Below are 18,286 nucleotides of genomic sequence, written 5' to 3'. Positions count from 1 at the left end.
TGTCTAAGTCCACTGATTGTTCCGCACCAGTGACCAGCCCAGTTACTGCTCATACTGAGGTCTACCCCTCACCCATGGTCGAGTGGTGGGTCACATTGGGGCACAGCAGGTGGTGAAAGAATTCCCTATTAGTCTGACAAACAGGTTTCCGATGCTGTCTGTGGCTGACACTGTCCCTCACCCAGATGCAGTCACTTGTCCTGTTTCAGAGGAAACCTCTCAGCCTGCAAGATCTGGGAAATCACAAAGGGTTAGATTATTGGTAGTTGGAGCTCTCCAGTGTTCAGCGCATTATGGGGGCTCTTAGGGACATGACTGCCAACGAGGCGAAGAAATCCAGTGTGCACTATGTGTGCATACCAGGTGGAGTCATTCCATATACTATGAAGACCACAGGGTGCAATCAACTGCAGGTGGTGGCTCACATTGGTTTTCAGTGGCTGACAGAAGTGTTAAAGGCTGCCAGTCATGCTTGCAAGAGGAAAGCAGAGCTTAACATTTGCAGCACAGTCAACAGGACAAATTGCAGACCTCTGGTGCAGAGCCCAGTGAAGGGTCTGAATCAAGAGGCTGACAGTTCTGTGACCGTGTAGGCTACAGATTCCTCGACTTGCTCCGGAGGGTGGTGGAGTTTTGAGTGCCACTAAATAGCTCAGGAGTCCATTAGATGCAGAGAGTGGCTACATGGGTAGCAGTGGCTGTGTGGTGTGGTTTGGGCTTTTTTTTAGGTTAGAGGGTCTTGGGGAAATACAAAAAGGGTTTCAGTGTTAAAGACTACAGGTTGAACACAGGAAAGATTCAGGAACCATCAGTATACCAGTTGTAAATTGTAGAATCTGTGTTGGAAAAGTACCAGAGCTCCAAGTATTAATAGAAAGCACTGTTTCTCGAATTGTTATAGGCACTGAAAGCTGGATAAAGCAGGAAATAAGTTCACTAAAAATTTTTGCGAAGGGCCTAACAGTGTTCTGGAAGGATAGGCTAAACATAGTTGGCAGTGGCATGTTTGTTGATGTTAGAAGTAGTTATCTTGTGTCAAAATTGAAGTAGACAGCTCCCTTGAGTTAGTATGGGTAGATGTAATTTTTGGCAACTAGAATAAAATAATAACTGGCTCCTTTTACCAACCTCATACAATTATAGTTGGAGGTGACTTAAATTTACCCTCGATATTTTGGCAAAAATTCACATTTAAATCCGAAAATATGCGTAAAATATCCTCCAAAATTGTGCTAAAACATATTCTGTAAGTTATTTTGAGCAGTTAGTTTATGATCCCACTTGAATAGTAAATGATTATGAAAACACACCTGACTTAGCAGCAAATAATCCTGAGCTAATAACCATCAAAATGGCCATAGAGTTTAGTGAACACAGGGTTGTCGTAGCGAGAACGAACACTGTAACCCCCAAATCCACTAAAAATAAATGAAAAATATACCTATTCAAAAAAACAGATAAAAATTCACTTGACACCTTCCTGAGAGACAATCTCCACTCCTTCCAAATTAACAATGCAAGTTCAGATAATACGTGGCTTGAATTCACAGAAATAGTATCAACAGCAACTGAGGGATTTATACCAAATAAATTAATAAACAATGGAGCTGACCTTCCTTAGCACACAAAAAAGTCAGAACACTGTTGCAGAAACAAAGAAAAAAGGCACGCCAAATTGAAATGAACGCAAAATCTCCAAAATTGGGAATCTATTACAAAAGCTTGAAATTAAGTGCAGACTTCAATGTGAGATACTCATAACAGTTTTCACAACAAAACTTTGTCTCGAAACCTGGCAGAAAATCCAAAGAGATTTTTGTCATATGTAAAGAAACCTAATGGCAAGACACAATCAATGCCTTTTCTGCATGAGAGCAACATAAGTGCTGTTGATGAGAGTGCTGCCAAAGCAGAGTTACTAAACACAGCCTTCCAAAATTCCTTCATCAAAGAAGACAAAGTAAATACACCAGAATTTGAATCAAGAACAGTTCCCAACATGAGTAACTTAGAAATAGATATTTTCAGAGTTGTGAAGCAACTTAAATCACTTAATAAAAGCAAGTCTTCTGGTCCAGACTGTATACCAGTTAGGTTCCTTTCAGAGTATGTTCATGCAAAGCTCTACATTTAACATCACATACAACTGCACACTCGACAAAAAATTCATACCCAAAGACTGGAAAGTTGTAGAGTGGTAGGAGTAACCCACCAGATGGAAAGAACACACAGAAAACATTGTAAGGAAGGGAAACCAAAGACTGCTTTTTATAAGCAGAACACTTAGAAAACGTAACAGCTGTACTAAAGAGACTGCCTACACTATGCTTGTCAGGCCTCTTTCGGAGTACTGCTGCACAGTGTGTGATCCTTACCAGATAGGATTAATGGAGTGCATCGAGAAAGTTCAAACAAGAGCAGCATGTTTTGTATTATTGCAAAATAGGGGAGAGACGTGATACAGGTGGGCTTCACTAAAGCAAAGATGGTTTTTATTGCAGCGGAATCTTCTCACAAAATTTCAGTCACCAACTTTCTCCTCCAAATACGAAAATATTTTGTTGACTCTGAGCTAAAGAGGAAAAAATGATCATCATAATAAAATAGGGGAAATAAGAGTATGCACAGAAAGATATAGGTATTCATTTTTTACGTGCAGTTTTCAAGGTTGGAATAATAGAGAATTACTGCGAAGGTGGTTAAATGAACCCTCTGCCAGCCACTTTAAGTGCAATTTGCAAAACATCCATGCAGATGTAGCTGTAAATGTAGATGTAGCACTATGGAAGTGAGCTGGTGCACTGCTAGAATTAAACCACATCCTTGTGCAGACAATACTGGTATGAACTCCAACAATTTTGGCAGCACATCTCAAATCAATACCAACTAGAACTTGTTAATAGATCTTGTACAATTCTAGCCAACAAACTAATGATAATTTCTAGTAATCTCAGACAAATGTGGACACACCATCATCTTTAAAAGTGATGTCTTCTGTAAGCAATACAAATAGCAGTCAGTTCAGCACTGCAGAATTGAACGGGAGAAGTCACTGACAGAAATGAAATGTCCCATTCTGTGTACACATTTTTAAGATAAGAACATAACCCTGTACTGCATCAGTAATTTCCACAGTGCATCCATCAAAGCGTGCATTTGGAAGCACATTGGCATGTGGCTAATGACGGATGTCCTCCAACACAACTCAACACCATCTCTTTACATTTTACTGCATAAACAGTTCTTTGTCAAGAATCTGTGGCTTGGATGACCCAGTTCATTTTAAGTTTCCATCAGTGGCAATAAATTTTCTTATGAGTAGCATACCCATGTTCAGAAACTTTCTCTATCCATGCATTTGACTTTCTGAGCATTACATTCTGGTGCACTGTACATTAGATGTCTGTCACCAATGTCAATGCAGGATGTGGTTGTGTGTTATAAAATGTAAGGATCATTTGGCATCTCACACTACCAGAAATTCTCGCACTACCAGAAATACTAATTTCCAATTATTCATTCCTCACATTGAAAAACTCACGATTAGAATTTTTGTGTCATTTACACAATTCTGATACTGAAGGCTGGTGAGAACATACATATTTTTTTGAATGAGTAACTTGCACGGCAAACTTCATAAATTACTTTATGTGTGTGGTTTGCCATTTTCCTAGTTATACTCTTGCTGAACCCCTATTAACATTTTTTTATTTCTTCTTTTTTTTCCAAAGAATGGAACTGCACTGTATGATGGAAAAAAGTAAACAATTTAAAAGTATGATTTTTTTATTGTTTTGTGTCATTTGTGTTTATGACTTTTCATGACAAAATACTTATGCTGAAATATACAGTGCAATTGATTTTATGACAACTAACTGCAACGGAATCACTCAATTACCCAGATAAGCCTAGTTCATAGGACATATAATGTGTTCAATACAATGTGTTCACTCTGATTTCTGTGCTGTGCACAGGGATGCTAGTTTCTGCCATCTGTCATACAGCTGATATTTGCTCAAAAGCCTAATTTGTACCTTGCTGCACTAAATTTCTTGTGATTGCTACATTGTCAATAAACTGAGATGATGTTACACAAACTAGACAGTTGAATTACAGACCCTGGACTGCCCATCACACCTCCTCACAGTATTCCAGTTGTTGCTTTCGGTTTCACCAATGTTGCTTGTCAACCGCCCGTCAGAGCAGCTTATGCATTCTGGATCATATTCCTCCTCCACTATGTACAACCGTTTGACTTTGTGATTGCCATTGCTATTTTTTCCGATGTCTTCTGTATCCTCCTTGACAACTTCCTCAGGTGCACCATCCTGTTTATCCACCTGTGGAGTTAATACAGTGCAGAGTTTTCTGTCATTTGGCAGTACAGTTAGCTTCAGCAGTTAAGCGATCAACCTATTGTATCTTTCTCATAAGAAGAAACACAAATTGTATATCTAGTAGCCACAGCAGGATGAAATTCATGGATCTAGTGATCATAGTTAATTCATGCCTTTATCTGTCCACATCTCATGTTTCGTCCATCTTAACATAAGGCAGAACCCTGAGAGACATGGAACAAGTCAAATGTACATTAGTTACATAAAAAGAAATTTCTCTTGAGAAATCTATAAAATTACGAGACAGAACTGTTGCCTAGTACTTAACTTCATAGGAGACAAAACTTTTAGTACAGCCAGTATTAAAGTACATGAATCTGTCATAGCTTTTGGACCTATTAGTACTTTTCTTGTTAGTTACTTGTTCCACAGATAATATTCATGAAAGATGTTATGATGTGGAATGTGTCAACAGAACAAACATATAACACTTATATACAACTTAATAACCAAAACAAAAATAGAAAATAATATTTATATGGCTGTCTGCTTTTTTCCCTACAGTACAGGAGGAGTTGTCAAGGTGAAACATCTTTAACTTACATTTGGAAACACTATTGCTATATGTCAAGACATTTTATTTCAATTGCTAGATTGTTAAAGAGTTTCATACCCACATATTTCAGCCCTTCTTGTGCCAATGTTAGATTCATTAAATAATATTGTTTAATTTGAATTGTTGAATTTGCCTGTTATCCTCAGACAGACAGATTGTTGATAACAAATTTCATACATGAATAAATTTATTGTGAGGCTGTGGTTAATATTACCAACTGCTTAAAGAGATGTCTGCTAGATGTACATGTGTGAACTCCACACATATTTCAGTTCTCCTGTGGAATGAATCCTTTTTGCCTAAGCGAGGTGTCACCCCAGAATATTATTGCACAAGACAAAAATGAATGAAAATATACTAAATGCATTAACTTGCTGACTTCGATATCTTAACATATTGACTTCTATATCCCCACCATTGACAAGAACAGATGGACAAACGGTAGTTACTGTTACTCTGAAGAAGGTTAGGTTATCCCGACTGAAACCTAGATAAATTCTAGGTAAACAGTGCAACTGAGGCTCAGAATAACAGTAACTACCATTTGTCCATAGTGGACAAACAGTAGTTACTGTTATTCTGAAGAAGGTTGGCTTATCCTGACTGAAACCTAGGTAAATTCTAGGTAAACGGTGCAACTGAGACTGTTGATAATTAAAATTTATATCTATACGGCTGCTGAAAGGGCCATGAAATGTTGAAGATATTTAAAAAGAGTACAGTAGAAGAAGAACTGGTAGCTTTGAGAGATGAAATAATGAAGACAGCAGAGGATCAATAAGTTAAAAAGTCGAGGCTAATAGAAATCACATCACAGGCATGGAAATGATCAAACTATCAGTTTAATAACTGTAATACTAACAAATTCTTTGCGGAAGAATGGAAAAACTGGTAGAACCTGACTTAATGGAAGATCAGTTTGGATTCTGGAGAAATGTAGGAACACGTGAGGCAATACTGACCCTACAACTTCTAATAGAAGATAGGTCAAGGAAAGGCAAACCTATGTTTACAGCACTTGTAGACTTAGAGAAAGCTTTTGACAATGTTGACTGGAATACTCTCTTTGAAATTCTGAGAGTTGCAGGGGTAAAATACTATTTACAACTTGTATGGAAACCAGATGGCATTTATAAGAGTCAAGGGGCATGAAAGGGAAGCAGTGGTTGAGAAGGGAGTGAGACAGGGTTGTAGCCTATCCCCTATGTTATTCACTCTTTACACTGATCAAGCAGTAAAGGAAACAAAAGAAAAATTGGAGTAGGAATTAAAGTACAGGGAGAAAAAACAAAAACTTCAAGTTTTGCTAATGACGTTGTAATTCTTTGAGAGACAGCAAAGGACTCGGAAGTGCAGTTAAATGGAAAGGAGGATATGAGATGGACACCAACAAAGGCAAAATGAGGACAATGGAATGTTGTCAAATTAAATCAGGTGATGCTAAGGGAATCAGATTAGGAAATGAGGCACTTAAAAGTAGTAGATGAGTTTTGCTATTTGGGCTGAAAAATAACTGATGATGGCCAAAGTAGGGAGGATATAAAATGTAGACTGGTAATGGCAAGAAAAGCATTTCTGAAGAAGAGAAATTTGTTAACATTAAGTATAGACTTAAGTGTCAGGAAGTCTTTTCTGAAAGTTTTATGTGGAGTGTAGCCATGTATAGAAGTGAAACATGGACAAAAAATTAAATGAAGAGAATAGAGGCTTTTAAAATATGGTGCTACAGAAGAATGCTGAAGATTGGCTGAGCAGACATGTAACTAATGAGGAGTTACTGAATAGAACTGGAGAAATTTGTGGCACAACCTGTCTAGAAGAAGGGATCGGTTGGTAGGACACATTCTGAGGCATCAAGAGATCAGCAATTTAGTACTGGAGGAAAATGTTGTGGGTAAAAATTGTACAGGAGGACTGAAACATAAAGACAGAGAGCAGATTCAGAAGGATGTAAGTTGCAGTAGTTACTCAGAAATTAAGAGGCTTGCACAGGATAGAGTAGCATGGATAGCTGCATCGAACCAGTCCTCAGGCTGAAGATCACAGCAACAACATCATCCACAAAGTTGGCAATTACTTTTAATGCAAAAGTAGCCACGCTTGGGTAGCAGAGAGATATGGGTTGGGCAAAGTTAAAAAGAAAGGATAGATCACTGAGATACCAGATGAGAGAGGCCCACCTTTAGTGATGACAGAGTAGAGACCACTCTGCCTGTACACAAGTCAGAAAAACAATGTGACTGAGAAGTAGTTTACCAAAGGTCCACTATAACCACAACCAAAGTCAAATAACAAGCTTAGCTGTGCCTTCTGTTTTGTTCGCTCTGCAGTCGACAATTATGATCATTAACATAGCTGATGTGATTCATTTTCATCACATAGTTTGTTTGTTTGTCTTGATTTTTTTTATGTGTCATTCTAAAGGAGGTGTGTAGCCATGGTGGTCTAGGAGGTAGAGCTCTAGTCTAGGCCCTGGAGTTGCCAGGTTCAATCCCAGATGGGGGCCGGGATTTTTCCTGGTTCCAGTTCCTCCAGGATGGTCCCAGCTTCACTCAGCCTGCTGTACAAACAAATACCCGGGACCTTTACTGGGAGTAAATGGCAGCTGGGGCAGGGGTCACACAACCCCTCCCTCTCCTAGTGCTTCTGCGGATAGAATGGCTGAACTCTACTTGCAGTGAGGTCAATAGACCAGTCAGGGACTTGCGCCACAGATTTTACCTATAAAGGATGTGTACAGCTAATAGTGAAAGGCAGCAGAAAACTGATAAAGAATGACAAACAACCACTTTGTTGCCCAAGCTTTGCTTAGAGTCAATGGGAAGAAAATTATCTGACAAAGTGGTTGGCCTTGAGTCCAGTTCAGACTGCCGGCAGTAACATGAAAGTGTTGGTGGTGGATTTACCTTAGGACCGCTCTTCTAATGTGAACTCCAAGTCAGATGTTTATTGGTTCAGTAATGACATCCCTTATCTGTTGATCTGGTGTGTATTTATTGTGTGTCAAAGCACTGGCATGTGGCATGAAATATGGAGACAGCATTTTATCATGAGTGGGAATGTTTATGGGATCCTATGATCTGTGATTGTAAATACAAATTGAAAAGATTAGATGCTTTGAGGGATGTGAGGGAAATAAGTAAGCTGTTAGAAAGCAATGTTCACAATGTGAAAAAGACAATATAATCTTTTTTGACATCTTTTCACAGTGAACAAAAAACAGAAAAGAAAACTGGAATTGGAGCTGATGAAGTCTACAAACCAACATGGTTTCCTTTTAGCAGTATGGGCTCTTTGCAGGATAAATTAGCAGTAGAAAAAAAGAGACAAAATCTTAGAAAATTTTAGGGCCTACACAATTCAATATCTGTAGCTTTCATTCAGAAAAAAACTGTCAAAGAGCCTACATTCCAATTCTGCTTTATAGTTAAACATTAATTTTATCACACCACACAGCTCTCAACTTTTTAAAAGAAAGGTCATCCAACAGCAACATTTCTTCTTCTTCTTCTTATTCAGATAATAAGCTTCTCAAGTAAAATAAACACTGCACTTTCAACGGCTGCTAAATCCTTCCCTCATAGTATCGGCTGATGAAACTATAGTTAAAACTCTACTTTATAAAAATAACAAAATAGGAGCAACCTCAATAATTTATAAGAATCAACTGCGATTCCACATGGTCGAATCCCTTGGCCCCAAACCCATTGTTTGGTGAGGATGAGAGGCCAAATGTCAATGTGTTGTCGACCAGTGTTCAGCTGAATCCGTTGGTCGTCGTTCAATGGGCCATGTGTGTACGCGTCTTAAGGCTGTTGCAATACTGGAAGGTGAACTCATTACAGCAGGTTAATAGAAAACATATGAAGGAATTCAGTAATGAACAGCACAGCTGTTGCTACTGCAGCTGTACTGGCCTGCAGGTAATGGTGAAACACTAGCATCACCCCTTTCCCTGTCTAGCTGTCAATCACTTTGTTAACGAGAATAAATCTTTCATTCTAGTCAACATTATTTAAAGCCTTCTCAAAAACTACAAGTGCAATTTATGTTTTCTTCTTTCTCCTAAATCTGTCCTCTTTTTATTAGTACCAGAGTAGTGAAATCACCATTATTTTCACACTGCGAGTAGTCTACAGTAGTCTGCAGTAATATGATAAGTTGATATATGTTAGAATAACAACTGATAGATAGCCATGCTCAAAGACTCAGGATGCTTTAGAAATTTATTTCTTCTTTTTCTTCTGTCAGAGTCATTGTCATTGCAGAAGGAAGGGAAATATACAGATTAGAACAACATAAGCATAATTTGCATTTTCAAAATTAGAGAAGGCTTTTAATCATATGGAAAGAAGTACCATTTATTCTTAGGTAACACTGTATTCCATTACCTTTACCTTCAGTAAACTAGTTTCATTAGCACTAACAGAGCATTACAAAAGGTCATAAACAGGAAAGGAGTAAGGCATGGTCTATTATCGTCACTGTTCTTCTTCAATTTGCACACTGAAGAGAGAATGTGGGAAGATTATTCATAACTGTAGCCACACACACACACACACACACACACACACACACACACACACACACACACACACAAAGGAGCTGAGCTGGGGTCATTTGCCGTAGCAAATAATCGATGTAATACAGTCTGCTGATGACATAACTGTAGTCACAAAGAAAAAGGAGATGCGCTGGGTTCTTAATGAAATGGAACTTGTGCTAGCTGATGGCTGTGATATGAACATAAGCAAAAATGAAACTAAGATATGGTGTATGCCAGATGTGGAAATGCTGCATGGCTAAATGTTAAACTTGGACAAGAGATTATTGATGAGGTGGATGGATTTTGCTAGCTTGGAAGTAGAACAGATGAAGAGGGAGAATGCAAGGAAGACACTGTAGTAATGTTTGCTGTAAAGTGCAGGGGCTTCCTATATTATATAAAAAAATCAGCAGTTTATGAATAAAATATAAATCTCAAGAAAAGAAAGAACAGTGAAAAGCACAACTCTGTATGAGTGTGAAAGAGGGAGTACGAAGAGAGAGGAGGGAAATGATTGAAATATGGTGCTTCAGTAGACTGTTGGAAATCAGGAGGATTGGCAAGCAAATATGTAAGAAGAAATATGTGACTGGATTGATGATTTCTTGGTAGGGAGGGCACAACTCAGACTTTTCACAGATGTGTTATCTATAATGACATATAATGTGAACAAAGTTGTACAAATATTCAGTCAGACCTTGATAAAACTTCAAAGTGCTGCAATGATTGGCAGCTTGCTTTAAATGTTCAAAAATGTAAACCTGTGCATTTCACAACACAAAAAAACATAGTATCCTATGAATATAATATTAGTGAGTCACAGCTGCAATCTGTAAACACATACAAACACTCAGCACATAGTAGGGACAAAGTGGAATGATCACATAAGCTCAGTCGTTGGTAAAGCATGTAGCAAACTTCAGTTTATAGGTGGAATACTAGGAAAATGCATTCAGTCTACAAAGGAGATTGCTTACATATTACTCATACAATCCATCCCAGAACACTGCTGGATCTTGCAGGGGATACTGAACGTATACAGAGAAGAGCATTACAAATAGTCATAAGTCTATTTGGCCCATGGGAGAGGGCCACTGATATTTTGAAAGCACTGAACTTGCAGATTCTTGTAGACAGACAAAAACTATCCCCAGAAAGTCTACTGACAATGTTTCAAGAATCAGCTTTAAATGTTGACTGCAGGAATATATTACAGCCCTCTACATATCGCTCCCACAGAGATTATGAGGATAAAATTAGTGACAGCACACACAAAGGCTTTTAAACAATTATTTTTCCTGTGCTCCATAGGCGAATAGAATGGGTGGAAGTCCTAAGAATGGGCACAGTGGGATGTACACTCTGCTATGCACTTCACAGTGGTTCGCAGAGTACAAACGTAAATACAGATGTAAGTTATGATGACAAGAGAAAGCTTCAAAATGAAAAAAAATCTCTATTAAAATATAAAGAGATAGAATGGGTGGGCACACATCAAGACAAATGTCGTTACTTATAATTGTAGCTGAAAGGTTGGTGGAATGATAGAACTGCTGAGGCAGGCCCAGTTACACGTGCCATTCATTCATTCTGTTAAGGCTCTTGGCATGGTGGCTGATGGGAGTAGCTGTTTCAATTGAAGCTGAATGGCCTCTGTTAGTACTGAAAGCTTTTTAGCACAGTCAACATAGTCTAGCTTGGCTAGCACATGGCATGGTACTCAATGTATCTGCTTCTGCTTCTTCTTCTTCTTCTTCTCCTTCTTCACTGCCCAGTTCCAGCTTTCTGAGCCAGGTTGTGAATCAAGGATCTGCACTGGTGTCAATCTCTAGGCACTCCTCTTGTTGTTTAAGTTCATCTACTTTCTTTGTCTTCTTTATGCTCTCTTTCCAACTAACCTTTCAGAAAATCCTTATTTGCCACAACCTCCTTTCTTGGCATTAGTCCTTACTACATCACCTTTGTTGTTTCAGTGTTGTCCTGAAGTTTAGACATTCCCATCCTTTTCCAATCTCCTCAATTCTTTTCTTCCCTTTGATACCTCTATATATCACCTACATATGCTACAACAGGTTCATAATAAACTGAATACAGAAAATTGTTACATTCCTTCGGGACTTCTGTCCCATAGTTTACCCTTTACGATTTGGTAGGCACTGTTTGCTTGTGTTCTTTTTCCAAGTTCCTTGGCTCTCATGCATCTTTTTTAATCACACTTCATAACTAATTCCTGGAATTTTTTACTACTTCCAAATTTTTTCCAGTCAGTTGTACCTTTCTACTTTCTTCCTCCCTTCCTTCCTATTGTCATCACTACTGTTTTCCTCATCTGTGTGCTTACAGATAGGTTCAAATTATTAAAGACATTTTTTCCAAAACTTTACATTTCTTAGACATTTACATCCACATACAGATTATATTTGTATAGTCAATAATTTGTATGCATACCTTTGTTCTTAATGAACATTTTTATCCTGTTTGGCATAGTTTTTATTAATGTTTCACATGACATCTTAATATCATTGTCATTGTACCAGATTTCCTTGTTTCTCCATGAGATCTTGTCTGATGGTTGTTGTGAATTTCCTTATCCTCTGTTTCACAAGAGCCCATAAATTTTCACTGGGTTCACATCAGGGTTATTCCCTGGCTATGACAACACTTTCACTTTCTTTTCTTCCAAGTACTTGGAAACGCTTTTGGCTTTTTGGCAAGGTGCCCCATCATGCATAAAAATGGCATCTTTATTAGGAAACCACTCATTTATTTGGGGAAAAAGTTTCTTTTCAAGGATTTATTTACATTGTTCTTGCCTCATCGTCCCTTCAACAGTGTGTAACCTGCCAGGACCTTTCACGGACATCACACTTCAGACCACAACAAAAGTTGGATGCATCACACATTGCTGCACACACTCAGCTTTGAGCTGTTCTCCAGGTCTGCAATTAACATACTGGCTGCTTTCGTCCATCACAGTGAATGCAGATTTATCACTAAAGGATACCTGAAGCATGTGTACAAAATTGAAAGTTAGAAAAGTTGGGAATAGTAGCGTAGGAGACCTCAACAGTCCCAAAATTCAAATGTGCATTCCTTCAGTATCAATAAAACATCACAATTTCAAGCCAAAATTCCTAACTTTAGAGATCAGACCCACTTAATTTACCATATCATTGCACATACCTTAACCCAGTCCTCACTTGTCCACTCCTGATGTTGTTTAGCCCACTGTAATCTTTTGGTTTTCATGACAAGTGCAATGTTATGATTTTTCCTTAGCCAGTATGCCTTTAAACTACATTCAAACAGCCTTCTCCTCACTGCCACAAGATAAACTTCAACACCCAAACCTTTCAGCTGATGGCTCATGTCTGTAGAAGTAAGTTTACGGTTCATTGTTGCCATGTTTGTAAGTCTTCTCATTGTTCTAGCACTGATTTTTCTTTTACGTCCACATTTTCATTCCCTGTTTGGCTTGTATTCACGACCTTTCAGCACTGGAAGTTTAATCCTGCTGATAGTTTTCTGTGATATTCTCATTCTGTCAGCAATTTCTTCCTCTGTATAATGATTTTCAGCAAGAAGTGCTACCAAAGCTGAAACTTTACGAGGTGAAATGTCTTTTGCCTTTCTTTGGAAACTCCGGGATTTACTCCTATAGCTAAAAACATGCAAGTTAACAAGCTATTACTGTGTTGTTAATGTAGCAAGAAGTTGATAGAATAAATAACAAGCTGAAGTACACCACAGAAACATAAAACATTACTGTAAACACAGTTTCAAAGCATGTACACAAACAACTAACACCAACACAATTTGGAGGGAAAATGACAAATGTTACCAACTGTGAAAAATTCAATGATCTGTGAGTTGCTTGGAAGGGAAAATGAAATGATCGTATGACATTTATTGGGTGGGATATCCCCTTTGGGGTTCAGCCGCTGTATTGCAAGTCTTTTTAGTTGACGCCACTTCAGGGACATGCGTGTCAATGATGAGGAAAAAGATGATGTAGGACACACAACACCTGGTCCCCTGCCAGGAATCAAACCTGGGCCCCCTTGCGTGGTAGGCAGTAATGCTACTGCTGCGCTACGGAGGCAGAAGCTTGGAAGGGAAATTTCAGGGGATCAATCAAACCATTGAAACAAATCAGTTATAACACTTTTCTCTCCTATTTTTGCACTAGAAAACTTAAGAGTATCAAAAATAATTGTTTAGTCTAATAATTTGAAAACGTCTGTACTCTTGTCCCAAATTATGCTGTCTCCTGGTCGCATATACCTACATGCCTTTGCACTTCCTTTCATCCTAACCCCGTATCACCATGCAACACAACATTCAGTCCACCTATATATTCGTAAATAAAACTTTGTTATTAACAATGTATGGAAAAGGATACTTTGTTACTCACATAAAGATGACATACTGAGAAGCAGAGAGGCATAATGAAAATACTGTTACACATCTAGCTTTTAGCTGAAGTCTTCTTCAGAACAGGAAACACACACTTTCATTCACACAAGCTAAAACACCCCATGCCCACACGAATGCCTTCCCCAACAGCTCAGACCAGACTGCATCTGCCATATTGAATGAAAGCAGCAATCTGGAGTGGACAGGGGAAGGATAACAGGGTACAAATGGAGACAGGGAAGAGCACTGTCTGGATGAGCCTGTCACATGAAGGGGGAGGCTGTGGGTGAGGGAGCTGGGACATGGGAGGGGAGGAGAGGAGAGGAACACAGGAAAAATGGGCAGATGCATTTGCAGAGGGCAGCACACAATGAGAGTGAGGGGACGTGAATAGGGAAGAGGTGATAGGACACAGTAGGAGGAAACTGTCGGCTGGAGCGTGTGCCACAGAATAGTGTACTCTACCCTTGGCCACAGCTTGGCAGCGACTGTTCATCTCGTTGGACAGCTGGTTGGTAGTCATACCAATATAAAAAGTTTTGCAATGATTTCAGCAGAGCTGGTATATCAAATGGCTGCTTTCACATGTGGCACCAGCAGAGACGGGGCCACATGTATGTGAAGCAGCCATGTCACATAACACTACTGCTGCAATCATTGCCTGTGACAGGGCTGCAATAGGAAGTGCTGGGTAGTTGGATTGGGCATGTCTTGCACTTTGGTCTTGTGTAGGGATGCAATCCCTGTGGCATGTAGTTGAGATTGGGAGTGGCATAAGAATGGACCAGGATGTTGTGGAGGATGAGTGGGTGACAGAAGACCATTTTAGGAGGGTTAGGAAGAATCTTATCTAAGATGACCCTCATTTCAGGCCATGGCAATAGATAATCAAAGTCCTGATGAAGGATGTGGATCAGTTGTCCCATGCTGGTGTGGTACTGGGTGACAATGCAGCCACATCCTTTGTCGGGGCTTTGATTACCTACCATCATGCCCTGCAATGAGGTACATTCTACACAAAATCCTTCCTAAAGTGGTGTTCCGTCACGTACTCAACCTCTACAACATCCCATCATGTCACTGTTGAAGACCTAGGTGCAAGACACGGCCAATCCTCCCTCTCTGTTCTATTCTCTCCTCCCTATTCACATCCCCTCGCTCTCATTCGGTGCTGCCCTTTGCCAACTCATATGGCCGTCAACCCCTTACCTTCCAACAGTTTCCGCCCTCTCTGTCCTATCATCTCCTCCCTATTCACATCCTCTCACTCTTATTGTGTGCTGCCCTTTGCCAACACATCCGGACGTCAACTCCTTACCATGTTTCTCTCCTTTCCTGCTTAGCCCCACCCCCACCTACCTCCCTGCTCCACGGCCTCCAGACACTACGCCTGACAGTTTTGTCAAGTCCCTACCTAGCCTTTGCACATTCCCCCACCTGTGCCCTGCTGTCCCTTCCCTGCCCCCACCAGATTGCTGCTTCTGTTCAATCTAATAGCTACTTTCCTATACAAGTTCCCACAGATGGTGGACACGTGTGCACAAGGGGTGTTTGCTTGTGTGAATAAATGTGAGTGTGTTTTCTTTTCTGAAGGAGGCTTTAGGTGAAGGCTAAATGTCTACCAGTCTATTCAGTTCAATGTGTTATCTTTACAGTGAGTATCAATCTACCCTTTTCGTTATATTGTTGATATTCAAACCTGGAGTTTCCACTGTCTGAGTTAAACTTTATTATTAGTTTTAAATACAGGGGAGAGGATGTCCTTTGTACATGATCATAATAACATGTGGACATTAACATGTACACAACATTGCTACAACAATGCCAGTATTTTAGCACACCATATTGACAGGTAACATTGGTAACAATCAACTACAAGTGGATATCAATCCAAAGTTACACCCTGTAAACTACCTTCTGTCAAAACAGCTACTCCCATCGGCCATCGCACCAAGAGTCTTCTGAGAGTGAATAATATCCAGGGTAGTGTGTATTGTTTTACCAACTGCAGTTGGAAACCCTGAAACATGCATACATGGTTGAATAGATGACAGCTGAGCAGTTAGTATGGCACAGGGGTGGTGGTCTATGCAGAGGTGAATTGCAGTTGTGGAAGTCTTTATTAGCTGGCCGGTGTGACCGAGAGGGTCTAGGCGCTTGTCTGGAACCTCGCAACCGCTACGGTCGCATGTTCAAATCCTGCCTCGGGCATGGACGTGTATGATGTCCTTAGGTTGGTTAGGTTCAAGCAGTTCTAAGTTCTAGGGGACTGATGACCTCAGATGTTAAGTCCCATAGTGCTCAGAGCCATTTGAACCATTTGATGTCTTTATCTGAATGGGCTCTGGCATGTAGGCTCAGTAAGAATTGCAATGGAAAAGTAATGATTGCCATTTGGCTGTACCTGAGAGGCACAGTGTTTGAACATGTAAGAATCTGTAATAGGGGCACATGTAAGAACCTGTAATGGGGGTACATATCATGTGAAGCTTGAACGCAGTCCCAAACATTCACCACCGCGATAAGCACAAATATTACAACTGTGATGAATTTTGTTGGGCTTGACTGGTTGATTTTAATTTTCATCCATACAAGCTGCAGATGGTTCAAGAGTTAAAAATACACTGACAGGTAAAACATACTTGCAAGTTGCACTGACACTCTTGCAATGATAATCGAGAACCATGGTTTCTACAACAGCAGCTGATGTCCAATGAAGCAAACTATTTCATGACTGGATATGCTTAAGTGAACTATTTCATGACTGGATATGTTAAAAAGCAAATCTTCTGGTATAGTTCTTGGGAAAATCTATGAAATTTACATAAAAAGACAAAGGAGTCCAAATGTTGTGGTAAGGTGTAAAGTTGCTGTGTATGAGATTATTGACACCTAGTATTATCATTACCTGCATCATTATTTTGAGGATGACATCAGGCTTGCAGTACAAACTGAATTCCAACCACTACTGCACTATGTTACAGAATTGCAGGCAAGAGGGTTGCTGAATAACACTTGATTTCAGTTGGATGGTGCAATGTCACAAAACATGCCAAAGTATAGCTATACTCTGTAAAATGTTTCGAAACCATGTGATTTCGCACTCTGGTGATGTTACGTGGCCATCCTGCTACCCAGATGTAATAGGATATATCACGTTGTGTTATGGTATCCTTTCGATGATGCCTTCAGCAGTACATATAAGCAAATGGCAGAAACTTATGGGAAGCTGTTTTGAGGGTGTGGTGAGGTCTGTCAATACATTTTACATACTGTAGTGCTTCCCAGTTTACATACTTGTATTTCATTATTGTATAAAGTTATTACTTGCTTTCAACATTTTTTCTACTGTCATCTGAAGTTGGTGCATATAATGTTGCCTGGGACACATTCCCTGAAATTCTGAAGGGTTATTTACAATTTCATAAAAATAAAACTGCACTTACAAGAACTGAAGGACATGAAAGGGAAGCAATGCAGTAGTTGAGAAGGGAGTAAGACAGGGTTGTAGCCTATTCTCAGTGTTATTCAGTCTGTACTGCTTAAGGAAGCAGTAAAGAGAAATCTGGAAAGGGAATTAGAGTTCAGAGAGAAGAAATAAAACTTTGAGATTTACTCATGACAATGTAATTGTCAAGAACAGCTTAGCACTTGGAAGGGCAGTCAAATGGAATCAAACAGTGCCCTAACAAGAGGTTATAAGATGATAATCACATAAAGTAAAACAAGGGAAATGGAATGTAGCTGAATTAAATCAGACACTGCTCAAAAGATATAATTAGGCAATGAGGCACTAAATGTAAAAAAAAGATTTGCTGTTTGGGCTGTAAAAGAGTTGATAATTGCTCAAAGTAGAGAGGATGTAAAATGCAAACTCACTGTAGTAAGGAAAGCATTTCTGAAACTTACAAATTTTTTAACATCTAATAAAAATTCAAAATTTTCATAATAAGGATTGAAAATCCCCAAGGTCAAAATCGCAAATTATTTTTTCTTATTTTGATAGGCAGTTTCAGCTATGCAAGAGACATCTTCAGCTCATAAAAACATTGTTGGTTAGTGTAATTGCCATATTGGCTCAACATATCATTAAAATGACAGCATCTATACGGAATGTATACGTAAAATAACCTTACATAGTTCAAAGGTCATAAAACTGATTCATTTTGTCATTAAAACTTAGTAACTGATACAATTTAATCAGTATTTATGTCAGCTCATTTTATCATTCCCCCCCCCCCATGAACCATGGACCTTGCCGTTGGTGGGGAGGCTTCCGTGCCTCAGGGATTCAGATAGCGATACAGCGATACAGGTGGGAATTTAAGGAGATGGGACCTGGATGAACTGACTAAACCAGAGGTTGTACAG

At 39.3% G+C, this 18,286-nt stretch overlaps 1 protein-coding gene across 3 annotated transcripts in view; it reads right to left on the bottom strand.

The window, feature by feature from the left end:
* The window catches only part of LOC126293738 (uncharacterized protein AH6.3-like), a 149,968-nt gene that overhangs the window by 18,694 nt on the left and 112,988 nt on the right, over positions 1 to 18,286 (bottom strand). Inside the window, exon 4 of one of the 3 annotated variants that reach the window (XM_049987082.1) lies at positions 4,119 to 4,340. The exons of 1 other annotated variant lie outside the window; for it this stretch is intronic. In XM_049987082.1, coding sequence (XP_049843039.1) covers positions 4,119 to 4,340 — 222 coding nt within the window. The remainder of the gene's footprint in view (positions 1 to 4,118; positions 4,341 to 18,286) is intronic. One more of the 3 variants, XM_049987083.1, reaches the window with a different exon arrangement.

This window comes from Schistocerca gregaria, chromosome 10 (assembly GCF_023897955.1).
Source record: "Schistocerca gregaria isolate iqSchGreg1 chromosome 10, iqSchGreg1.2, whole genome shotgun sequence".
Lineage (NCBI taxonomy): Eukaryota > Metazoa > Arthropoda > Insecta > Orthoptera > Acrididae > Schistocerca > Schistocerca gregaria.
The sequence above is the reverse complement of the archived record's forward strand: the minus strand, read 5'-3'. Positions and strand labels throughout refer to the sequence as shown.